General features: G+C 39.0%; 1 protein-coding gene across 3 annotated transcripts in view; it reads right to left on the minus strand.

Annotated features, from left to right (window-relative positions):
- Nucleotides 1–17,780, minus strand: part of KCNQ5 (potassium voltage-gated channel subfamily Q member 5) — a 138,723-nt gene that overhangs the window by 21,281 nt on the left and 99,662 nt on the right. For all 3 annotated transcript variants that reach the window (XM_037737042.1, XM_037737041.1, XM_037737040.1), the window contains one exon: nucleotides 9,462–9,570. In XM_037737042.1, the coding sequence (XP_037592970.1) occupies nucleotides 9,462–9,570 (109 nt within the window). The remainder of the gene's footprint in view (nucleotides 1–9,461; nucleotides 9,571–17,780) is intronic.

Below are 17,780 nucleotides of genomic sequence, written 5' to 3' on the forward strand. Positions count from 1 at the left end.
TTTTTTTTTTTTTTTTTTTAACCTTGGAAAAGTGGTTTTTTGTTTTGTTTTGTTTTAATTTTTTCTGCCAGGAATTTGTAAGCATTGATACGGCAAATAAATTTGGGGATTTGTTTTCCTAGGAGTATAAAATCTTGCATAAATTTTAAAGTGTGAAATGAATAAGTAAATAAATAAGTTGACTATACATGTTGAATGCTTTTAAATATTTTGAGCATAGAATAGGAGGTAATATTATTAGCAAAGAATAGAAGACTCAGTTTAAATTACAGCCAAATAAAAGGTTTAATATCTCAGATGCTATAAAGTAAGTGTATCTTCAGTGAGAACACTAACACAGCCTCAGAGCAAATGTAGCCACAAGTAATTACCTTCAAAACAAAAATAAGCAAAAAGAACATTCTAAGGAGTATATTAGTGAATTTTAAAGATATGTGCTAAATGATCCATAAAATGTTCTTTTAGCAGCATCCTTTACTGTAATGTGTCATAGATTGGCTGTCAAGAATGTCTTAATAGTGACTTGCAAACAAAGACTCATCACCTCTGCTAAAATAGCAGAGATGCCATCAGCAAAATTAAGAACTGGTGATTAAACAGCTTGTAGATTTGACAAAACCCACAATGGCAAACATGTGCCTCTTCTTTACTTGTGGCATATTCTTGCCTGAAGTATGAAGTGAGATGTAAGAAGGATTCACAGCTGAGACTGCATTTTAGGGATGGTCAAGAGAATGGTCCCATACATGCCTTTCAGAACAGGAAGAACACAAGGGCAAAAAAAAAAAAACTGAAAAACTTTATCACCCAACCCAGGGTAACAGTGAGGCCTGATTTGCATACCTACCTCAGAAACTCTGAAATGTCATTAGTGGTTCTTCAGTTTGCTGATCAGATCTGAGCTATTTTAGAAGAGTTGATGAGCCTTTGCTAGTTACAAAGAAATTCTTGACGCTTCATCTATGTTCGTATTAGAGAGAAAGATTCTTGTAATTTAAAAAAGCATTCTATTTACCATATGGCTTCAAACCCTTTTCCTTCTAATGAATTTTTCTGCGAAGTCATGGATGACCTCATTGCCACTTTCAGAGGACCTTCTCACTTTTTATCTTCTTTGACCTCTTAGTGGCATTTAACAGAGTTGACATCTGCCTCCTGCTTGAAACACTTTCCTCCTCTGGCTCCTCTTCTGTCACACTCTCCTGGTTTTCCATCTGTCTGGATGCTTTGAATCTGTCACCTTCAGAGCAGTCTTCCTTTTGCAGCTCCTGTTTGTGAGGCTTAGACTTCTGTGTTGACCATCTTCTCTTTTTAGTCCTTGGGGTGAGACTTCTGCAAACCATTTATCTCTGTGCTGACAGCTACCAAATTTATGCAAATTTCAGATTGTTCTCCTGGGTGTCAGATCCAGAGATCCACCTACTGCTGAGGCCTACTGTAACTGCTTGAACTCAACACTCACAATAATGCACCATCTCCCCTCAAGCCAGCCTCTGTCTCACCATCTTCCAGGTGTGCCATCCTTGATTCCTCCTGTTCTTTCCCTCCATCCTCTCCAATCTGTAAATATCCAAATCCTATCTGAAATCCATCCTTCATTGTTCTCCATCATGACTGCCCAGCTCAGGCTCCGGCAGATCCAGGTATTGTAACAATACTTCTCTCTTTCCAGTACATTCCTTACATTGCAATCAGAGTCATCTTTCCAAGTTTTCAAATGAACCGCTGTATTAGTCCGTTCTTGCACTGCTATAAAGAAATACCTGAGACTGGAAAATTCATAAATAAAAGAGGTTTAATTGGCTTACAGATTTGCAGGCTGTGCAGGAAGCATGGCTGGGGAGGCCTCAGGAAACCTACAGTCATGGTGGAAGGCAAAGGGGAAGCAGCCTTCTTATGTGGCTGGAGCAGAATGAAGAGAGAGAAGGGAGGTGCTACACCCTTTTAAAACACAAATCTCGTGAGAACTCACTTGCTATTATGAGAACAGCAAGGGCGAAATCCGCCCCCATGATCCAATCACTTCCCACCAGGCTCCTCTTCTGACATTGTAGATTACAGTTCTACATGAGATTTGGGCAAGGACACAGATCCAAACCATATCAAGCCCTGATCTGATAAATTCATTTCTGTACTTACAAAAATCTTTCCGCATTCCTGCTCATTTTTATGGTTCCTGCTCCTCTCTTCACCCTTACTCTCCTCATCCTTGTTCTCCACCTTCAGCCATCACCCATACTTTCGAATGCCACCTTCATTTCTGCTTCTTTGCAATTGCAGTTCTCTCTGCCAGCCTCTACCACCCTCCTTAGTAACCTGGCTAGTTCCCACATATCTACCAGATTTCTTCTTTTCCTTCTTAAGAAAGTCTTCCCAAATGCCACCTTCCCCACAAGTGCTGAAATAGGTTGGCCCAAACCATTCTGGATTTCTGTCACTGTAGTAATATGCTTCTCTGCATTATAATAGACCCCACTTTTCTGGTGGCTCCTCACACTCTAAGCAGGGATCCATCTTTCTTGTTAACGTTTATCTCTGTGCCTGCTGCACAGTTGAGGCTCAAGATCTATTTTTTAAATGCATGTTCTGAACCCCTGGGGAGAGCTTTAAAGAGTCTATAGTCAGGCTTTGGCAAAGGTCAGGGAGGGAGAGAGAAGAGTTAATTTAGCCCTTTCATTGTCCTGTTGCTTCTTCAGAGGGTGCCTGGGAAGGCAGCAAGCTCACCCTGAGGAAAAAAGAGGTGAAATCTACTTGGAACATTGACTCAAGGTTGCTCTTGATGAGTGAAAAAATTGCTCTTCCAGCTCTGAGTAATTTCTCAGGCCAGGTGGTGGGAAGGTAACGTCAAGGAGATAATGGCAAGTGCTGCCAGGTGAAGGAGATGCAAGCAGGTGAGGCTGTATATGTTCTGGAAGATGGGAGCACCCTTCAGAAGAGGGAACAAAGTGCTTCTCATGTTACTCGTCATGGGAGTGAGTGGAACTCAGAAAGGAAAAGGATAAGCCAGAGCAGAGTATGGGCAGTGGAGGCAGCATGTTGGAAAGCATTAGGAGTCCAGACAACTCAAGGGTAATAATATTAGCATTTACCTGATGCTGACTGTGTATACTGTTCTAAGTAGTTTGCAAATGTTTATTCATTTATTCATTCCTTTCCACAACTCTATGAGGTCAATACCATTACCATCCCCATTTTGCCAATGAGGAAACAGAGGCTTAAAGCGGGAATGTGAGTTGCTCAAGGGTGTACAGAGGCTGTCCTGTTTCTTGGATTACCTCTCCCTAGCAGCTTTAGGGAGGGTGGTGGGAGGGGATAGAATTAGGTGATGGTGCCTGTGTAAAGCCCGGCTGTGGCTTCAACTAAAGACTTGTTTGAGTTTTCACCCTGGACCTTACTTATTTATTCATTTTATTCTCTAAAAGGCTAGTCTGGCCTGGGAAAGAAAAGGTAGCATAAAGTGAAACATAGCAGGCATGACCATTATTGCATGGAGATAGTAAGAGACGTTAAGAGCTAGACACAATCAACAGCTTCTTGGTCATTTCTCTTCAAAATAATGAGTCATATGCATCAGTGGTTTTGTGGCTATTCAGAAGAAGAACAGGTTGCACAGTATTTTGACTCGGTTCTTGACAACTGACAGAAAACATGGTGTATAAAACAAATTGATAGGAAAACAACAGTCATTGAGGATCTTGTTAGGAGTAGCCTTAAAAGCTTGGTTTGTGGACAGAGCTGCTTCACCAACTGTTGGGTACCAATCCATGCAGAGATTAGTGCTTAGAAACTTTTCATAGCAATTTGACAGGATAATTTTACATCTGTTGAAATAGTTTTACAAATTAAAAAAAAAAAAAAAGTAGCCTTGATCCTAGATGTAGTAATTCTATGAAAACAATACTGGTAAGAAGCAGGTAATCTTTGTATTACACTGTACTTTTTTTTTGTTATTATTTTTTTCTTTGTATTACACTGTTTTAACAAAGCTTTTTCCTCAAATGCTGAATCCTTTACACAGTACTTATATGTTGTGTTGGTATGCATATCTGATAAATTACCTGCCAGTTTAGTACAGAACTACAATTTCTGTTATATTTAAAAAAGTTATTATTTTGGGGCTCTTGCATAAATATGCAGCTGTATATGACTTTCAAATATTTGTTATTTTAGTATCAGTCTTTTTTTTTTTCCTTTTTATTCTTTAGAGACAGGGTTTTACCATGTTGCCCTGGCTGGTCTTGAACTCCTGAGCTCAAGTGATCCGCTCGATTTGGCCTCCCAAACTGCTGGATTTACAGGCATGAGCCACCATGCCTGGCCTGTTATTTTAAAGAAACATATATTAATTTTTGTGTAAAATTTTGCCCAAGATTCATGTATCTGTAATGACTACAATGCCAAGTACTAGCATGAAAGATAACTGTTACCTTCAGATATTCCCAATTAGCCAGATGCTTGACATTTTAAAGGAACACATCTAGGTAATTTATGGGCTATATTTTTCAGTCAGTGATAGAAAAACGGGTAACCTACTATGAAATAGGTATAAGTGAGTGTGTAGAATCCTCTAGAGTTTATCCATTTGCTGACTTACTTTCCTGCTAATTTTATCTTTCCATTTAGGAACTAATTTCTATGAATGAAAAGAAACTTAACATTGTTTGAACTGAATCACTAAAATATGGAGGTTTTGTTAAAGTACAGTCTTCACTCCCAGAGGTGAGTTTGGAAACATATTTCCAGCCAACTTTTGCATTTCCATGAAATAATATTCTGAGAAAAATCTGTGACAATTCAGGAGGAAATATACAAAACGAAGTTTTCTTCTGAGTAGAGGACATATTTTGGAAAAAGTCTAAAAATAGTCATTCTTTACTATGTACTTTAAACAGTGACATTATTAGAAACGTGTCAGAATGCGTTTGGACAATAGCATCCAGACAAGTTCAAAGAGTATCTTTAATCATCTCTAGAAAATGGCAGATTTTTTATTCTTAAAATATATATTTTATTGCATTTTAGGTTTTGGGGTACATGTGAAGAACACGCAAGATTGTTGCATAGATACATACATGGCAATGTGGTTTGCTGCCTTCCTCCCCATCACCTATATCTGACATTTCTCCCCATGTTATCCCTCCTCAACTCCCTAATCCCCACTGTCCCTCCCCTAGTTTCCCCCACCATAGACTCCAGTGTGTGGCTCCCCTCCCTGAGTCCATGTGTTCTCATCGTTCAACACCCACCTATGAGTGAGAACATGCGGTGTTTGATTTTCTGTTCTTGTGTCAGTTTGCTAAGAAGGATGGTTTCCAGATTTATCCATGTCCCTGCAAAGGACGCGAATTCATCATTTTTTATGGCTGCATTGTATTCCATAATGTATATGTGCCACATTTTCCTTGTCCAGTCTATCATTGATGGGCATTTGGGTTGGTTCCAGGTCTTTGCTATTGTAAACAGTGCCATGGTGAACATATGTGTGCATGTGTCTTTATAATAGAACAGTTTATTATCCTTTGGGTATATACCCAGTAATGGGATTGCTGGGTCAAATGGAATTTCTATTTCTACATCCTTGAGAAATCGCCACACTGTCTTCCACAATGGTTGAACTAATTTACACTCCCACCAACAATGTAAAAGTGTTCCCATTTCTCCACATCCTCTCCAGCATGTGTTGTCTCCAGATTTTTTAATGATTGCCATTCTCACTGGCATGAGGTGATATCTCAATGTGGTTTTGATTTGCATTTCTCTTATGACCGGTGATGATGAGCATTTTTTCATATGTTTGTTGACCTTATATATGTCTTCTTTTGTAAAGTGCTTCTTCATATCCTTTGCCCACTTTTGAATGGGCTTGTTTGTTTTTTCTTGTAAATGTGTTTTAGTTTTTTGTTGATTCTGGATATCAGCCCTTTGTCAGATTGGTAGATTGCAAAAATTTTTTCCCATTCTGTTAGTTTCCGATTCACTTTAATGATTGTTTCTTTTGCTGTGCAGAAGCTCTGGAGCTTAATTAGGTCCCATTTGTCTATTTTGGGTTTTGTTGCCATTGCTTTTGGTGTTTTAGTCATGGAGTCCTTGCCTACACCTATGTCCTGAATGTTTTTGCCTAGGTTTTCTTCTAGGGTTTTTATGGCGTTAGGTCTTATGTTTAAGTCTTTAATCCATCTGGAGTTAATTTTAGTGTCAGGTGTCAGGAAGGGGTCCAGTTTCTGCTTTCTGTACATGGCTAGCCAGTTTTCTCAACACCATTTATTAAACGGGGAATCCTTTACCCATTGCTTGTTTTTGACTGGTCTGTCAAAGATCAGATGGTTGTAGAAAATGGCAGGTGTTTAATAAATATTGATAGCTGAAAATAAGAATTCTTACTTTGCTCTTTGTGAAGGTAGTAGTATTATTTTCCATACTGTCATTCTTGCAGTGGAATGTGTATTTTTTGTTACCCATTTTAATTTGGCTCTTAGGAAAAACTACTATTGCAACAGTTACTGAAATACAAAAGGCATATTTAAGTATCATATTAAATATTCTAACAATTAAAAATAAGAAAAATGTTAAAATGAAATTACTATTTTAGAGATGAATAATAGATGTTTCACACTTGCAATCAGTAATATAAATATATATACTGCTTCAGGGGAGCTGCAAGAGGTGGGCATGTTCTGGCAAAAAACCTTTCCAGCAACTGATGTTGAACTTATTAACATAATTAAACTCCTTAGGAAAAGAAACCTTCTGCATAAGATTTAGGACTTATACCTACAAACTTCTTTTTAGAATGCTAATTGTATTGGTTGGTTTTAAAATTATTTATCTTTAGAAATGAAGTATACCATGAGTAAAAAATTTTCAGTTAGGTTATTAAGCTATTGAGCGTATCTATTAGGTATTTATAGAATCTGTTAATCTTATTTTTTTTTAAAATTTTTTTTTTTTTTGAGATAGAGTCTCGTTCTGTTGCCCAGGCTGGAGTGCAGTGGCGCGATCTTGGCTCACCACAACCTCTGCCTCCTGGGTTCAAGCGACAGAATCTGTTAATTTTAAATGGAATTTAGAAGTGATGAAAAAGCACTAAGCAGAATCAGGATATGGAGGAGAAAAGCATCCCCCTTAGGTATCACAAAGCAGCAAGCAGAAAACTTCAGGAATCCACCAAAAGATAGATATGTAAATGTAAAATTACATTAAAAATAAGAACCAAGAAAGAATTCTGAATAGCGAGGGAATTCTGCAAAGGACTTCACCAAAATCAGTCGAGTTTCAAGAAGAATAACAAAGAAAATCTTAAGCTGTTGCTAAAGTGCTTAGCTGGCAGAATAAACCTATTTCATTTTCTTTCTTGAAGCTCGCAATCCTTTTTATAGGTTGTAAAGCAAAAGAAGAAAGCTTCAGAAGGTCTTGGGAAATGACATAAACTGGGTTAAGCATGACTTTAGGAAGCCTGATCTGCTTTCACTAGATAAGATTTTCCATACTTGTTGCAAGTCAGATTAATTTGTGGACTGAATTGCCCCACCTTTACTTTAGGGTCTTTTATGGATATACTCAATGCATGTGAAAAATTTCAAGGTGACTTCTAGACCAGTAATGTTCAATAGAACTTTCTGTGACGAGGGAAATGTTCTGTTTCTTTCTCTGATGAAGTAGCCACTGGCCACCTGTGGCTATTGAACACTTGAAATATGAATGGTGTGACTGATCAATTAATTTTAAAATGTATTTTATTTTAATTAATCCAAATTTAAATAGCCTCAATAGTCTCAAGTAGCCAGTGACTATCATATTGGACAGCGCAGCTCTAAATCCTCTCTATCCCTTTAACTGAAGGCTTTAGACATCTTTGCACTACATATTCTGGGTTATCTGGGCTTATACATCACCCAAGGCTTCTAGGTTCACCAGTGATATGGTGACCATTTAATTGATTGTCCAAACTAGGACACTTTGAGAAAGATGCGGAGCATTATTAACATTTGTGATGAGACTACAGGCATAATCTGGGACTGTCCAGGCCAAACAGGAAGGTATAATCTCTCCACCCATAGGGTTTGCGACTTGAGGGTTCCATTGAGAAGTAACTGGACTTCACTTTTTTTTTTAGGCTGCTGTTACAGATAGTGTCTAAGCATCTTCTGGAGTTTTAACATACCATGCTTTTCTTTAACCCCACAAATATTTATGAAAATCTTTAGAATTCATTTCTGTTTTCCCAGCAACTCGAGTAAAGCAGTGTCTAACGTGATGCCAAATGACTAACTAAAAATAGAAGTAATCAATCATACTGATATTTAAATTAGACCAAGCATCTGAATAGCTAAATTGGTGTGGATATTTTATTTTTTGGAGACACAGTCTTGCTCTTTTGCTCAGGCTGGAGTTCAGAGTCGTGAACTCTGCTCACTGCAACCTCCACCTCCTGGGCTCAAGTGATTCTCCTGCTTCAGCCTCCCAAGCAGTTGGGATTACAGGTGCCTGCCACCACGCCCAGCTAATTTTTGTATTTTTAATAGAGATCGGGTTTTGCCATGTTGGCCAGGCTGATCTCGAACTCCTGATCTCAAGTGATCCCTCTTGGTCCCCTAAAGTGCTGGGATTACAGGCATGAGCCATTTTTCCTTTCTTGTTTTGGTTTTTTTATTTTTTTTTTTTTTTTTTTTTTTTCAATATAGTTACCCAGCATTCTGTGACAGATACAAATTCTCCCAAAAGGATTAAACTGGGCTGGCTGAGCATGCAGCAGTTCATCTAGTCCAGATCCAGATTGTGTGTGTGTGTGTGTGTGTGTGTGTGTGTGTGTGTGTGTGTGGTGGGAAAGGTCATGGAAAATGTAAATTTAAGTTGCTATGTGTACTCTCTTAGCTCTCAGCTATCAGTAGAGGAAGCAAATTAAGAGAAGCTTTTAACAATTACATTTCAGAGAATAAGACTAAGTCACTGCAAAATACTTCAAGTTTCCCATTTTCAGAACTCAACACATTTTAAAATAGCCTACAAGGCCTTTTCTTTGATATACAATTCTGTACAGAATACAGATTTGTATATAAAATGAGCAAGTTATATTTGTATTTGTATATAAAATTATATTTTATACATTATATTTGTATATAAAATATGAGCAAGTCATAAAAATAATTTAAAAATCCAATTGCTGCAATACTCAAAATGTCCTTAAAGCAGCAAATACACAGGACAAGCCAAGACTTGTGGAATCTCTCTAATATGGCCTGGCTTTTCAAATCCCACCCATGTTTTATAACACTTTGCGTTGAACACAGCAGAGTTTTGTATTAAGAAACAAATATTTCACAATGTATAGGCCTATGGATGAACAGGAAAAGGGAAAGTGGTTATTTCAGGATATTTGCCTGTAGAAAAATAACTTAGCAACATAGCAATTCAATTAATCAGAAGTATGTCTCTGAATCACTTTGTTCAAGATTTTCACCGACCTGATAGCTCGAATGACAGTTTTAAGTGGTGGGGTGAGGTCTTCCACTGATACATCACACTGGCATCCTTTTTCATCATATACATCATCAGTGCCAAGGGCTGTGTCAGCTGCAAGAGAATATCGCCTGTTAAATAACACCACCATCCACAGTTTGAAACATGTTGCTGAGTTTTTCTCGTGTAGAAATGGCGGGTTACTCGCAGACTAAGCTGATAAACCAAGAAAAGTGTAAGGTCAGCTAATTGTCCTCCCAATATTATTTTTTCTTCTTCTTCTACAGCCTCCTCAGTTTTATATAATTTAATATGAATACTTTTCTGAGCTATTTTTTGTGGGGAAGATGAAGCTGTTGACACATTATCTTTCCAGTAGTGGTGATGAATTTGTGTTGATCCACCCATGCTCTTTTGCCCAGTTCTGGGAAACAGCCAGCTTTTAAATGGCAGCTGTCTGGAGTTACAGAAATAGTCTTTGGACTTGCAAACTAACTAGCCTGTATATATCCAGTTCATATCCCATGACATTGACCCTATTAGCCTTTGTGCCCTGAACAAGTAAGCTAAGCGGCCAGAGCTGAGAAAGTCGAGTACCGATTAGTTACTGGATATAGGTGGCCAGGAAAGGGCTTGCATTAGATCACACAGCCAAAGCTGCAAGCAGATTTTCAGACCGGATAAAAAAATCAGTTTTTCATAAATCAAGGAAATTTACTTCTGGGTTAATTGCAAATGTTTGGGGCAGGGAGCAAGGTTCTAATAAATGCCAAATTATTATGAATTTGTAAAATAAATAAGGAATATGTTCATATCATTGCATTTTTGTTTTCAGTAACTAAATATTGGAATGAAGTTAAAATTCCTGTGATGAGGGATAGGTTTAATTAATATTGGTAGGTTTATATAATGGAATATTAGACAACTTTAAAAAATGATGTTGAAGACTAATGACTGGGAAAATGTTGTAAGGTATTGTTAAAGAAAAAAATCTCTCTTTATACATGAAATTAAGAATGATTTTTATTGTTTTTCCTTGCCTGTATTTCCTAACATTTCTCCAGTGAACATGTGTTACTTTAATAATACAAAGTAAATAAAGTAATAAAAACGCTGTCATGAAAGAGGCGTTACGTGGCCTGCAAATGCTTTTTTTTTTTTTTTTTTTTGAGACAAAATCTTGTTTTGTCACCCAGGCTGAAGTGCAGTAGTGCGATCTTGGCTCACTGTAACTTCCACCTATTGGGTTCAAGCAGTTCTCATGCCTCAGCCCCCCAGGTAGCTGGGATTACAGGCCCACTCCACCACACTCAGCCAATTTTTGTATTTTTAGTAGAGATGAGGTTTCACCATGTTGGCCAGACTGGTCTCGAACTACTGGCCTCAAGTGATCCATCTGCCTTGGCCTCCCTAAGTTCTGGGATTACAGGGATTAGCCATCATGCCTGGCCTCCAAATACCATTCTATGGTCCAAGCCTCTCTAAATATTGACATACACTAGAGGACTAATACTACTTTGTGTTGCCTTTGCATTGTACAGCGTTCATTTGCTAAGTCAAGAAAGGGAAATAATTTGTCAAGGGCTATCCTGGTTGGGCTCCAAATTTTGAAAGGCTATTGGAAGTTCATTCATTGAGGCAGTGCTTATATTTGGAATGCAGTTTGTGTGTCATTTACGTCAGTGAATATTTACTGTGTGTTTATGCAGTTTACTTTTTGCTGGAGTGCAGGTGGTGGTGGAGGAAGAGATATTGAGATACATGTAGACACATGGATCTTCACAGCTCTTCTTCAGGGTCCCTTTGGCTTTCTTGCCCTCAAGCCTAGTGGGGGACAGATGAAACTACTACCTCACAATAATGATAATAGTGCTGTTTTTCTAAATTTGTCTTCCTGTATTCATATATTGAAACTTAATCACTAGTGTGATAGTATTAAGATGTGGGAACTTTAGGAGGTGATTCATTTATGAGGGTGGAGCCCTCATGAATGGGTGGAGCCCTCACTCCAACCTTATAGAAGGGCTGGAGTGAACTAGGTAGGCCCTCTTGCCCTCCTGTCCTTCTCCTATGTGAGGGCATAGCACTGGTCTCTTCTGGAGGACTCAGTAGCAAGGTGCCATCTTGAACTTCCAACCTTTAGAACAGTAAGAAATAAATTTCTAGTCTTTATAGGTTATCCAGTCTCAGGCATTTTGTTATAGTAGTGCAAATAGACTAAGACAAATAGCAACCACTCATTGAAATTTACGTCAGGTACTGGGGTGCAGCTTCTGCATACATTAGTTTTCATACTTAGAGCAGCTTTGCAAGTTGTTGATGGTTTTATGACCAATTTTCAGATGCAGAAATTAAGGCTTGGAGAGGGTAAGTACCTCCTCTGAGGCCATGAAGGTGGCAAGCGGAGCTAGTAAGTTGCAGAGGATGAGATTAGAATCCAGTTTCCTGAGGCTGTAAAGCCCATGCCCTTTGCACTGTATTACTCAATGTTGGAATGAGTTCGGGGTTAAATCGTGACTACAACATGTCAGGAGAGACAGGGCAAAGAGCTTACTACCTGTGCATGTTGCCTGATGTGTACAGCCTGTCCCTGTCAGATACATGTTTTCTCCAGAAAAGTTTGCCCCAGTTGGAATGGGAGTACAGTGATTAACTCTGTGTTTGACAGTTGGCTCTGACTCAGTGATGTCACTTCAGGGTAGCCCAGTTTGCTGGATTGACAACCCACACAACACAGTCTTTTTAGCCCATAAACATCATGCCCAGGGTTAGATGACATTCTTTCCAGGAATTGTTCATGGTTTCTTTTTCTGATTTTATTGTAAACTGCTCTTAGTTGCTGTAGTGGTATGAATAGAGTCACCCCAAGATTTATGTCCACATGGAATATCAGAATATGAACTCAGTTGGAATAAGGGTCTTGCAGATGTACTTAACGTAGGGTTTAAGATGAGATCACACCGGATTAGTGTGAACCCTGAATGCAGCAAAAATGTCTTTATGAGACAGAAAAGGCAAAGACATAGGGACACAGAGAAGATGGAAGCAGAGGCTGGAGTCATGCATCTACCAGCCAAGGAACACCAGGGATTGTTGGCCACCACCAGCAGTTAGGAGAGAGGAGGGGCTGGTTTCTCCCACAGAGCTTCCAGAAGGAAGCAAACACAATGATCCCATGATTTCAGGCTTCTGGACTCCTGTACTATAAGATAATATGCTTCTGTGGTTTCAAGCCACCTGATTTGTGGTATTTTGGGATGGCAGGCCAAGGAAACTAATATAGTTGGGAAAACTTTCCTTCATGGCTTCCAATTCTTTACTCCAGGACAATAATGATGATGATAGTACTACGAGTTTTTTTTTTTTTTTAAGAGAAATTTAATTATGTGCCAAGAACTTTAATTAATTGCATCAAAACTCCATGAAGTGTATATTGCTATTACTTCTTATTTTGTAGATTATGAAAGTGAGGAATAGAAGGCTAAGAAACTTGCCAAAAGACACTTGGAGAATAATGACAGAATGAGAAAACGAGAACTTTAACCCCGGTAATTGGGTTCTGGAGCTGTCTGACTCTGAGCCTCACCTCTGACCGCTTTCAGATTTGCCCTTCTTGTAGCACGCTCTCTCTCTTTCTCTCTCTCTCTCAATAGTGTTGCCCAGGCTGGAGTGTAGTGGCACAATCTTGGCTCGCTGCAACCTCTGCCTCCTGGGTTCACGCAATTCTCCTGCCTCAGCCTCCCAAGTAGCTGGGATTACAGGTGCCCACCAGCATGTCCAGCTAATTTTTGTATTTTTAGTAGAAATGGGGTTTCACCATGTTGGCCAGGCTGTTCTTGAACTCCTGACCTCAGGTGATCCACCCACCTTGGCCTCCCAAAGTGCTGGGATTATAGGTGTGAGGCACTGTGCCTGGCTGCCCTTCTTGTATCTCTTACTGGTATCTGGGTTCTCATCTCCTGCATTACATTTTCCTTCCCATGGCTGGTGTACTTGGCATGGTGTGGACCCCATAACATGCAGAAGGGATCTGATTTTGAGCAATGTGGTCACCATGGCCATGTGCCGGGCCAGGCCACACCCAAAGGAGACTTGGAAATATACAGACCCTGGAACTTCAAGGGGTATGTCTAGGGGATGAGGGGAGGTCAGGTGGAATAGAGGACTCACATACAGGCTGGGTGGCTGACAAAACTGAAGCCACCAGCCATTATTATGGAGCCCTGTGAAATGCCCAGATGTTAGCTCCCCAAAGGAAATGTTGAATAACAGTTTATCAAGAGTCCCAGTACAGCTGGGCATGGTGGCTCATTCCTGTAATCCCAGCACTTTGGGAGGCTGGGACAGGAAGATTGCTTAAGGCCAGGAGTTTGAGACCAGGCTGGGCAACCCTGTCTCTACAAATAATAATAATAATAATAATAATAATAATGATAATAAAAAGAGCTGGGCATGGTGGTGTGTGTGCCTGTAGTGATTCAAGCTACTCAGGAGGCTGAGGAGGGAGAATAGCTTCAGCCCAGGAGTTTGAGGTTGCTATGATTGTACTACTTCACTCCAGCCTGGGCAACCGAGTGAGATCCTGTCTCTTAAAAAGATTCCCAGTACAGAATTCACAAGAGTGTTTTATGCTGTCCTTCAAAATAGAGGCATATGACCGCTTTTTCTCATCTGAATCTGAATGAGAGCTAGTTCCATCTTAGTCTCTTCTTATATCTGAGAAAACTGAGGAACACTGGAATGGTTACAAGACAGATCCTGTAAGCCTATATTAATAACTTCTGTATTTGAAAACACAGTATAACCAACTGTAACATGACAATGCAAGTTCAAATAATGAAATAGCATAAAATACAGAGTCCTTCAATTTTGAGGTTAATGGAAAACTTCCTTTCAGCAAGTGTTTACTGTCACAATAAGGACAAAAGTAAAGATAGTGAAACTATATTGTTCACATATAAAGGGACCTGGGAACATCCCAAATGATTACAAGACATTACCTCCCAGCCTAATGTTGCACTCCCCATCAACATCCTGTACCTCAATAAGAGACTTATCCTGTTTAGGAACAGGGCTAGACTGAGGATGAGAATCAGTCATCAATTACATTATACTCAAATGCATCTGATTGTACAGTTCTATATAGCACTTTATAACTTGATTTTAAGCTGTAAATTAAACAATCCTGCTTTTTCTGAGTAGGTGTAGTTAGAGCAAATGAATAGGAAATATATATCTTTGCTGGCATGTGTTAAGGCAGGAGTGAATTAGGGAATATTTTTCTCTTGCTTCAAAGCTACAAAAATGAGCAAGATGCCGTCTTTCTGCTTTGTAAGTACACTAAGTCCTCACTTAATGTCTTTGATAGGTTCTTGGAAATTGTGACTTTAAGTGAAATCACATATAATGAAAACAATTTTACCAAAGCGATTTAATATAAACAAGAGTTACAGTCCTATGGCATATTTCTGGCCACAAAAACATCACCACATTTCTACATAAAGGCACAAAATGCAATATTAAACTCTGAAACAAATGTGAGCTACATATACCTTTAAGAAAGATAAATAAAAACAAGTAAGATAATTATTTACCTAATTTTTGGTAATTATGACAGTGGTCATAGTGGTGGCAGGTTAAATCAAAAAATAAATGCTTGCAAAGTGAAAATTGGAAGGGGTACTTACTACCACTATGCAGTTAAAAAACAAACGAGCAAATATTGGCGGGCTTGCTGAGTGCTTTCCTACTGCATCGTTTATTGTTGCGCATTTGTATGATTGTTGTATACTTTATTTACTTTTGGCCAAACTCATTTTACTGCCAGATGTATGATTATTGTATACTTGACAATTTTTTTTTTTTTTTTTTTTTTAAAACAGAGTCTCCCTCTGTTGCCTAGGCTGGAGTACAGTGGTGTGATCACAGGTAACTGCAACCTCAACTTCCTGGGCTCAAGTGATCTTCCCTCCTTAGCCTCCCTAGTAGCTAGGACTACAGGCACATGCCACCATGTCTGGCTAATTTTTATTTTTATTTTTTAATTCTTTGCGGAGATGGGGAGGTCTTGTTATGTTGCCCAGGCTGGTCTTGAACTCCTGACCTCAAACGATCCTCCTGCCTTGGCCTCTCAAAGTGTGGAATTACAGGTGTGAGCATGAAGCTTGGTCTGACACATTTTGATTTTACAGTATTTTGTATTCATTCATTCATTCATTTTCCAGTCCACTTATTCCAGTTCAGGTTTGAGGGTGCCTGGAGCCCATTCTGGCAGCTGAGGGCACAGGGCAGCTAACAGCCATGGACAGGATGCATCTCATAGCAGAGCACACTCATACACACCTCCAGACTCACTCAGACGAGGATCATTTAGACACATCAATGAACTTCAGTGCACACCTTTGCAATATAGGAGGAAGCTAGAGGACCTGGAGAAAAACCATGGAGGCCTGAGGAGGATGTGCCAATTTCACAGACAGTGGTCTCAGCCAAGAATCATTTTTTTTTTTCTAATCCATCTAACAAAGCAATGTTGAAGGAAACAATTTTATTTGTGGACCTGCTGTATCTTGAGTTATCTGTTTTCTTTCCAGTGAGGTTAGTAACACATTAAATGTCTTTCTTATTACTCCTAGGGACTTAAAACCCTCTGAATGCTAAGGTACTTAGGAGGGGCTAAATTTCCAGCTGAGGCTGGCCGTCTGTTCTCCAGCTACACATTTGCCTCTCTGTCCTGGTATTTTGGGAGATGTAGGTTATGGGACGGTGAACTCATATGAGCACCTAGTCAAAACCTAGTCAGAAAAAAACCCAAAATGCCAATGGAATAAGGTCCTCCCCAAAGTCCTGCTCTCTGTGAGCTATTCTCTTGGGATCCTCTCTGGCAGAGCTAGCCCTATGATCTATGCTTGGCATTAGGAAGAAAAATAAATATAAAATATAACTGTTTGTCTTCCCCAAGCCTTTCCTGTTTCCTATTAATTAGCAGTGTTCAGGATTTGCTTTCAAGTACTTTGTTCCCCTACATTTAAAAAGACCTAAGCTGGCCGGGCACTGTGGCTCACACCTGTAATCCCAGCACTTTAAGTGGCCAAGGTAGGTGGATCACCAGAGGTCAGGAGTTCGAGGTCAGCTTGGCCAACATGGTGAAACCCCATCTCTACTAAAAATGCAAAAAAAAATTAGCTGGGCATGGTGGTAGGTATGTGTAATCCCAGCTACTGGGAAGGCTGGGGCAGGAGAATCACTTGAACCTGGGAGGAGGAGGTTGCAGTGAACCAAGATGGCACCACTGCACTCTAGTCTGGTCGACAAGAGCAAAACTCCTTCTTAAAATAAGTAAGTAAATAAAAATAAAGTAGGATAAAATAAAAATATCCAAGCCAAATTTTGAATTTTGAAAAACAACTAGTTGCTGCTTTCCATACTGTTTGGAAAGGCCTACTTGGACCTTGGATAGTGAAGAGACAGGATGGTAAAGAACATTCTGGAAACTTCTGCTATGTCCAAAGACCATATTTCTATTTCCCTTATGAAATTTTACCATGAAGATGCAGGTGTTTATGAAAGAAGGACAGGCAGTTTCTAGTTCTTTTTCTTAGTTATCTCCTTTTACAGATTAGATTCTTTCTGCATTTCTTTTTAAAAATAATTCTATTTTTCATTGCTACATAGATGTACATATTTTTGGAGTATGTATAATAATTTGTTACATTCATAAAACTTGTAAAGATCAAAGCAATGTACTTGGGCTTTCCGTCACCTTAAATATCTGTCTTTTTTTTATGCTGGAAACATTTGAATTATTCTTTTCTAGCTATTTGAAATATATAACAGATTACTGTAAACTATAATCACCCTACTGACCTATCAAATGCTAGGACTTACTTCTTCTATCAAACTGTAGCCATTAATTAATCTCTCTTCATTCCCATTCTTCCAATTCCCAACTTCTCTTCCCAGCCTCTCTTCCCAGGTTCTAGCAACCACCAATCTAAGCTCTGTCTTCATGAGATCCACTTTTTTAGCTCCCACATATGAAAGAGCACATAGGACCTATTTCTTTCTGTGCCTGGCCTATTTCACTTAGCATAATGGCCTCCAGTTCTATCCATGTTGCTGCAAATGACAGGATTTCATTCTTTTTAATGGATGAATAATATTCCATTGTGTATCTATACCACATTTTCTTTATTCATTCCCTTAGGTTAAGTCCATATTTTGGATATTCTGACTAGTGCTGCAATAAACATGGGAGTACATATATTTCTTCAATACATTTATTTCTTTTCTTTTGGATATCCTTTTTTTTTTTTTTTTTTTTT

Source organism: Cebus imitator, unplaced genomic scaffold (assembly GCF_001604975.1).
Source record: "Cebus imitator isolate Cc_AM_T3 unplaced genomic scaffold, Cebus_imitator-1.0 Scaffold32, whole genome shotgun sequence".
Classification (NCBI taxonomy): Eukaryota; Metazoa; Chordata; class Mammalia; order Primates; family Cebidae; genus Cebus; species Cebus imitator.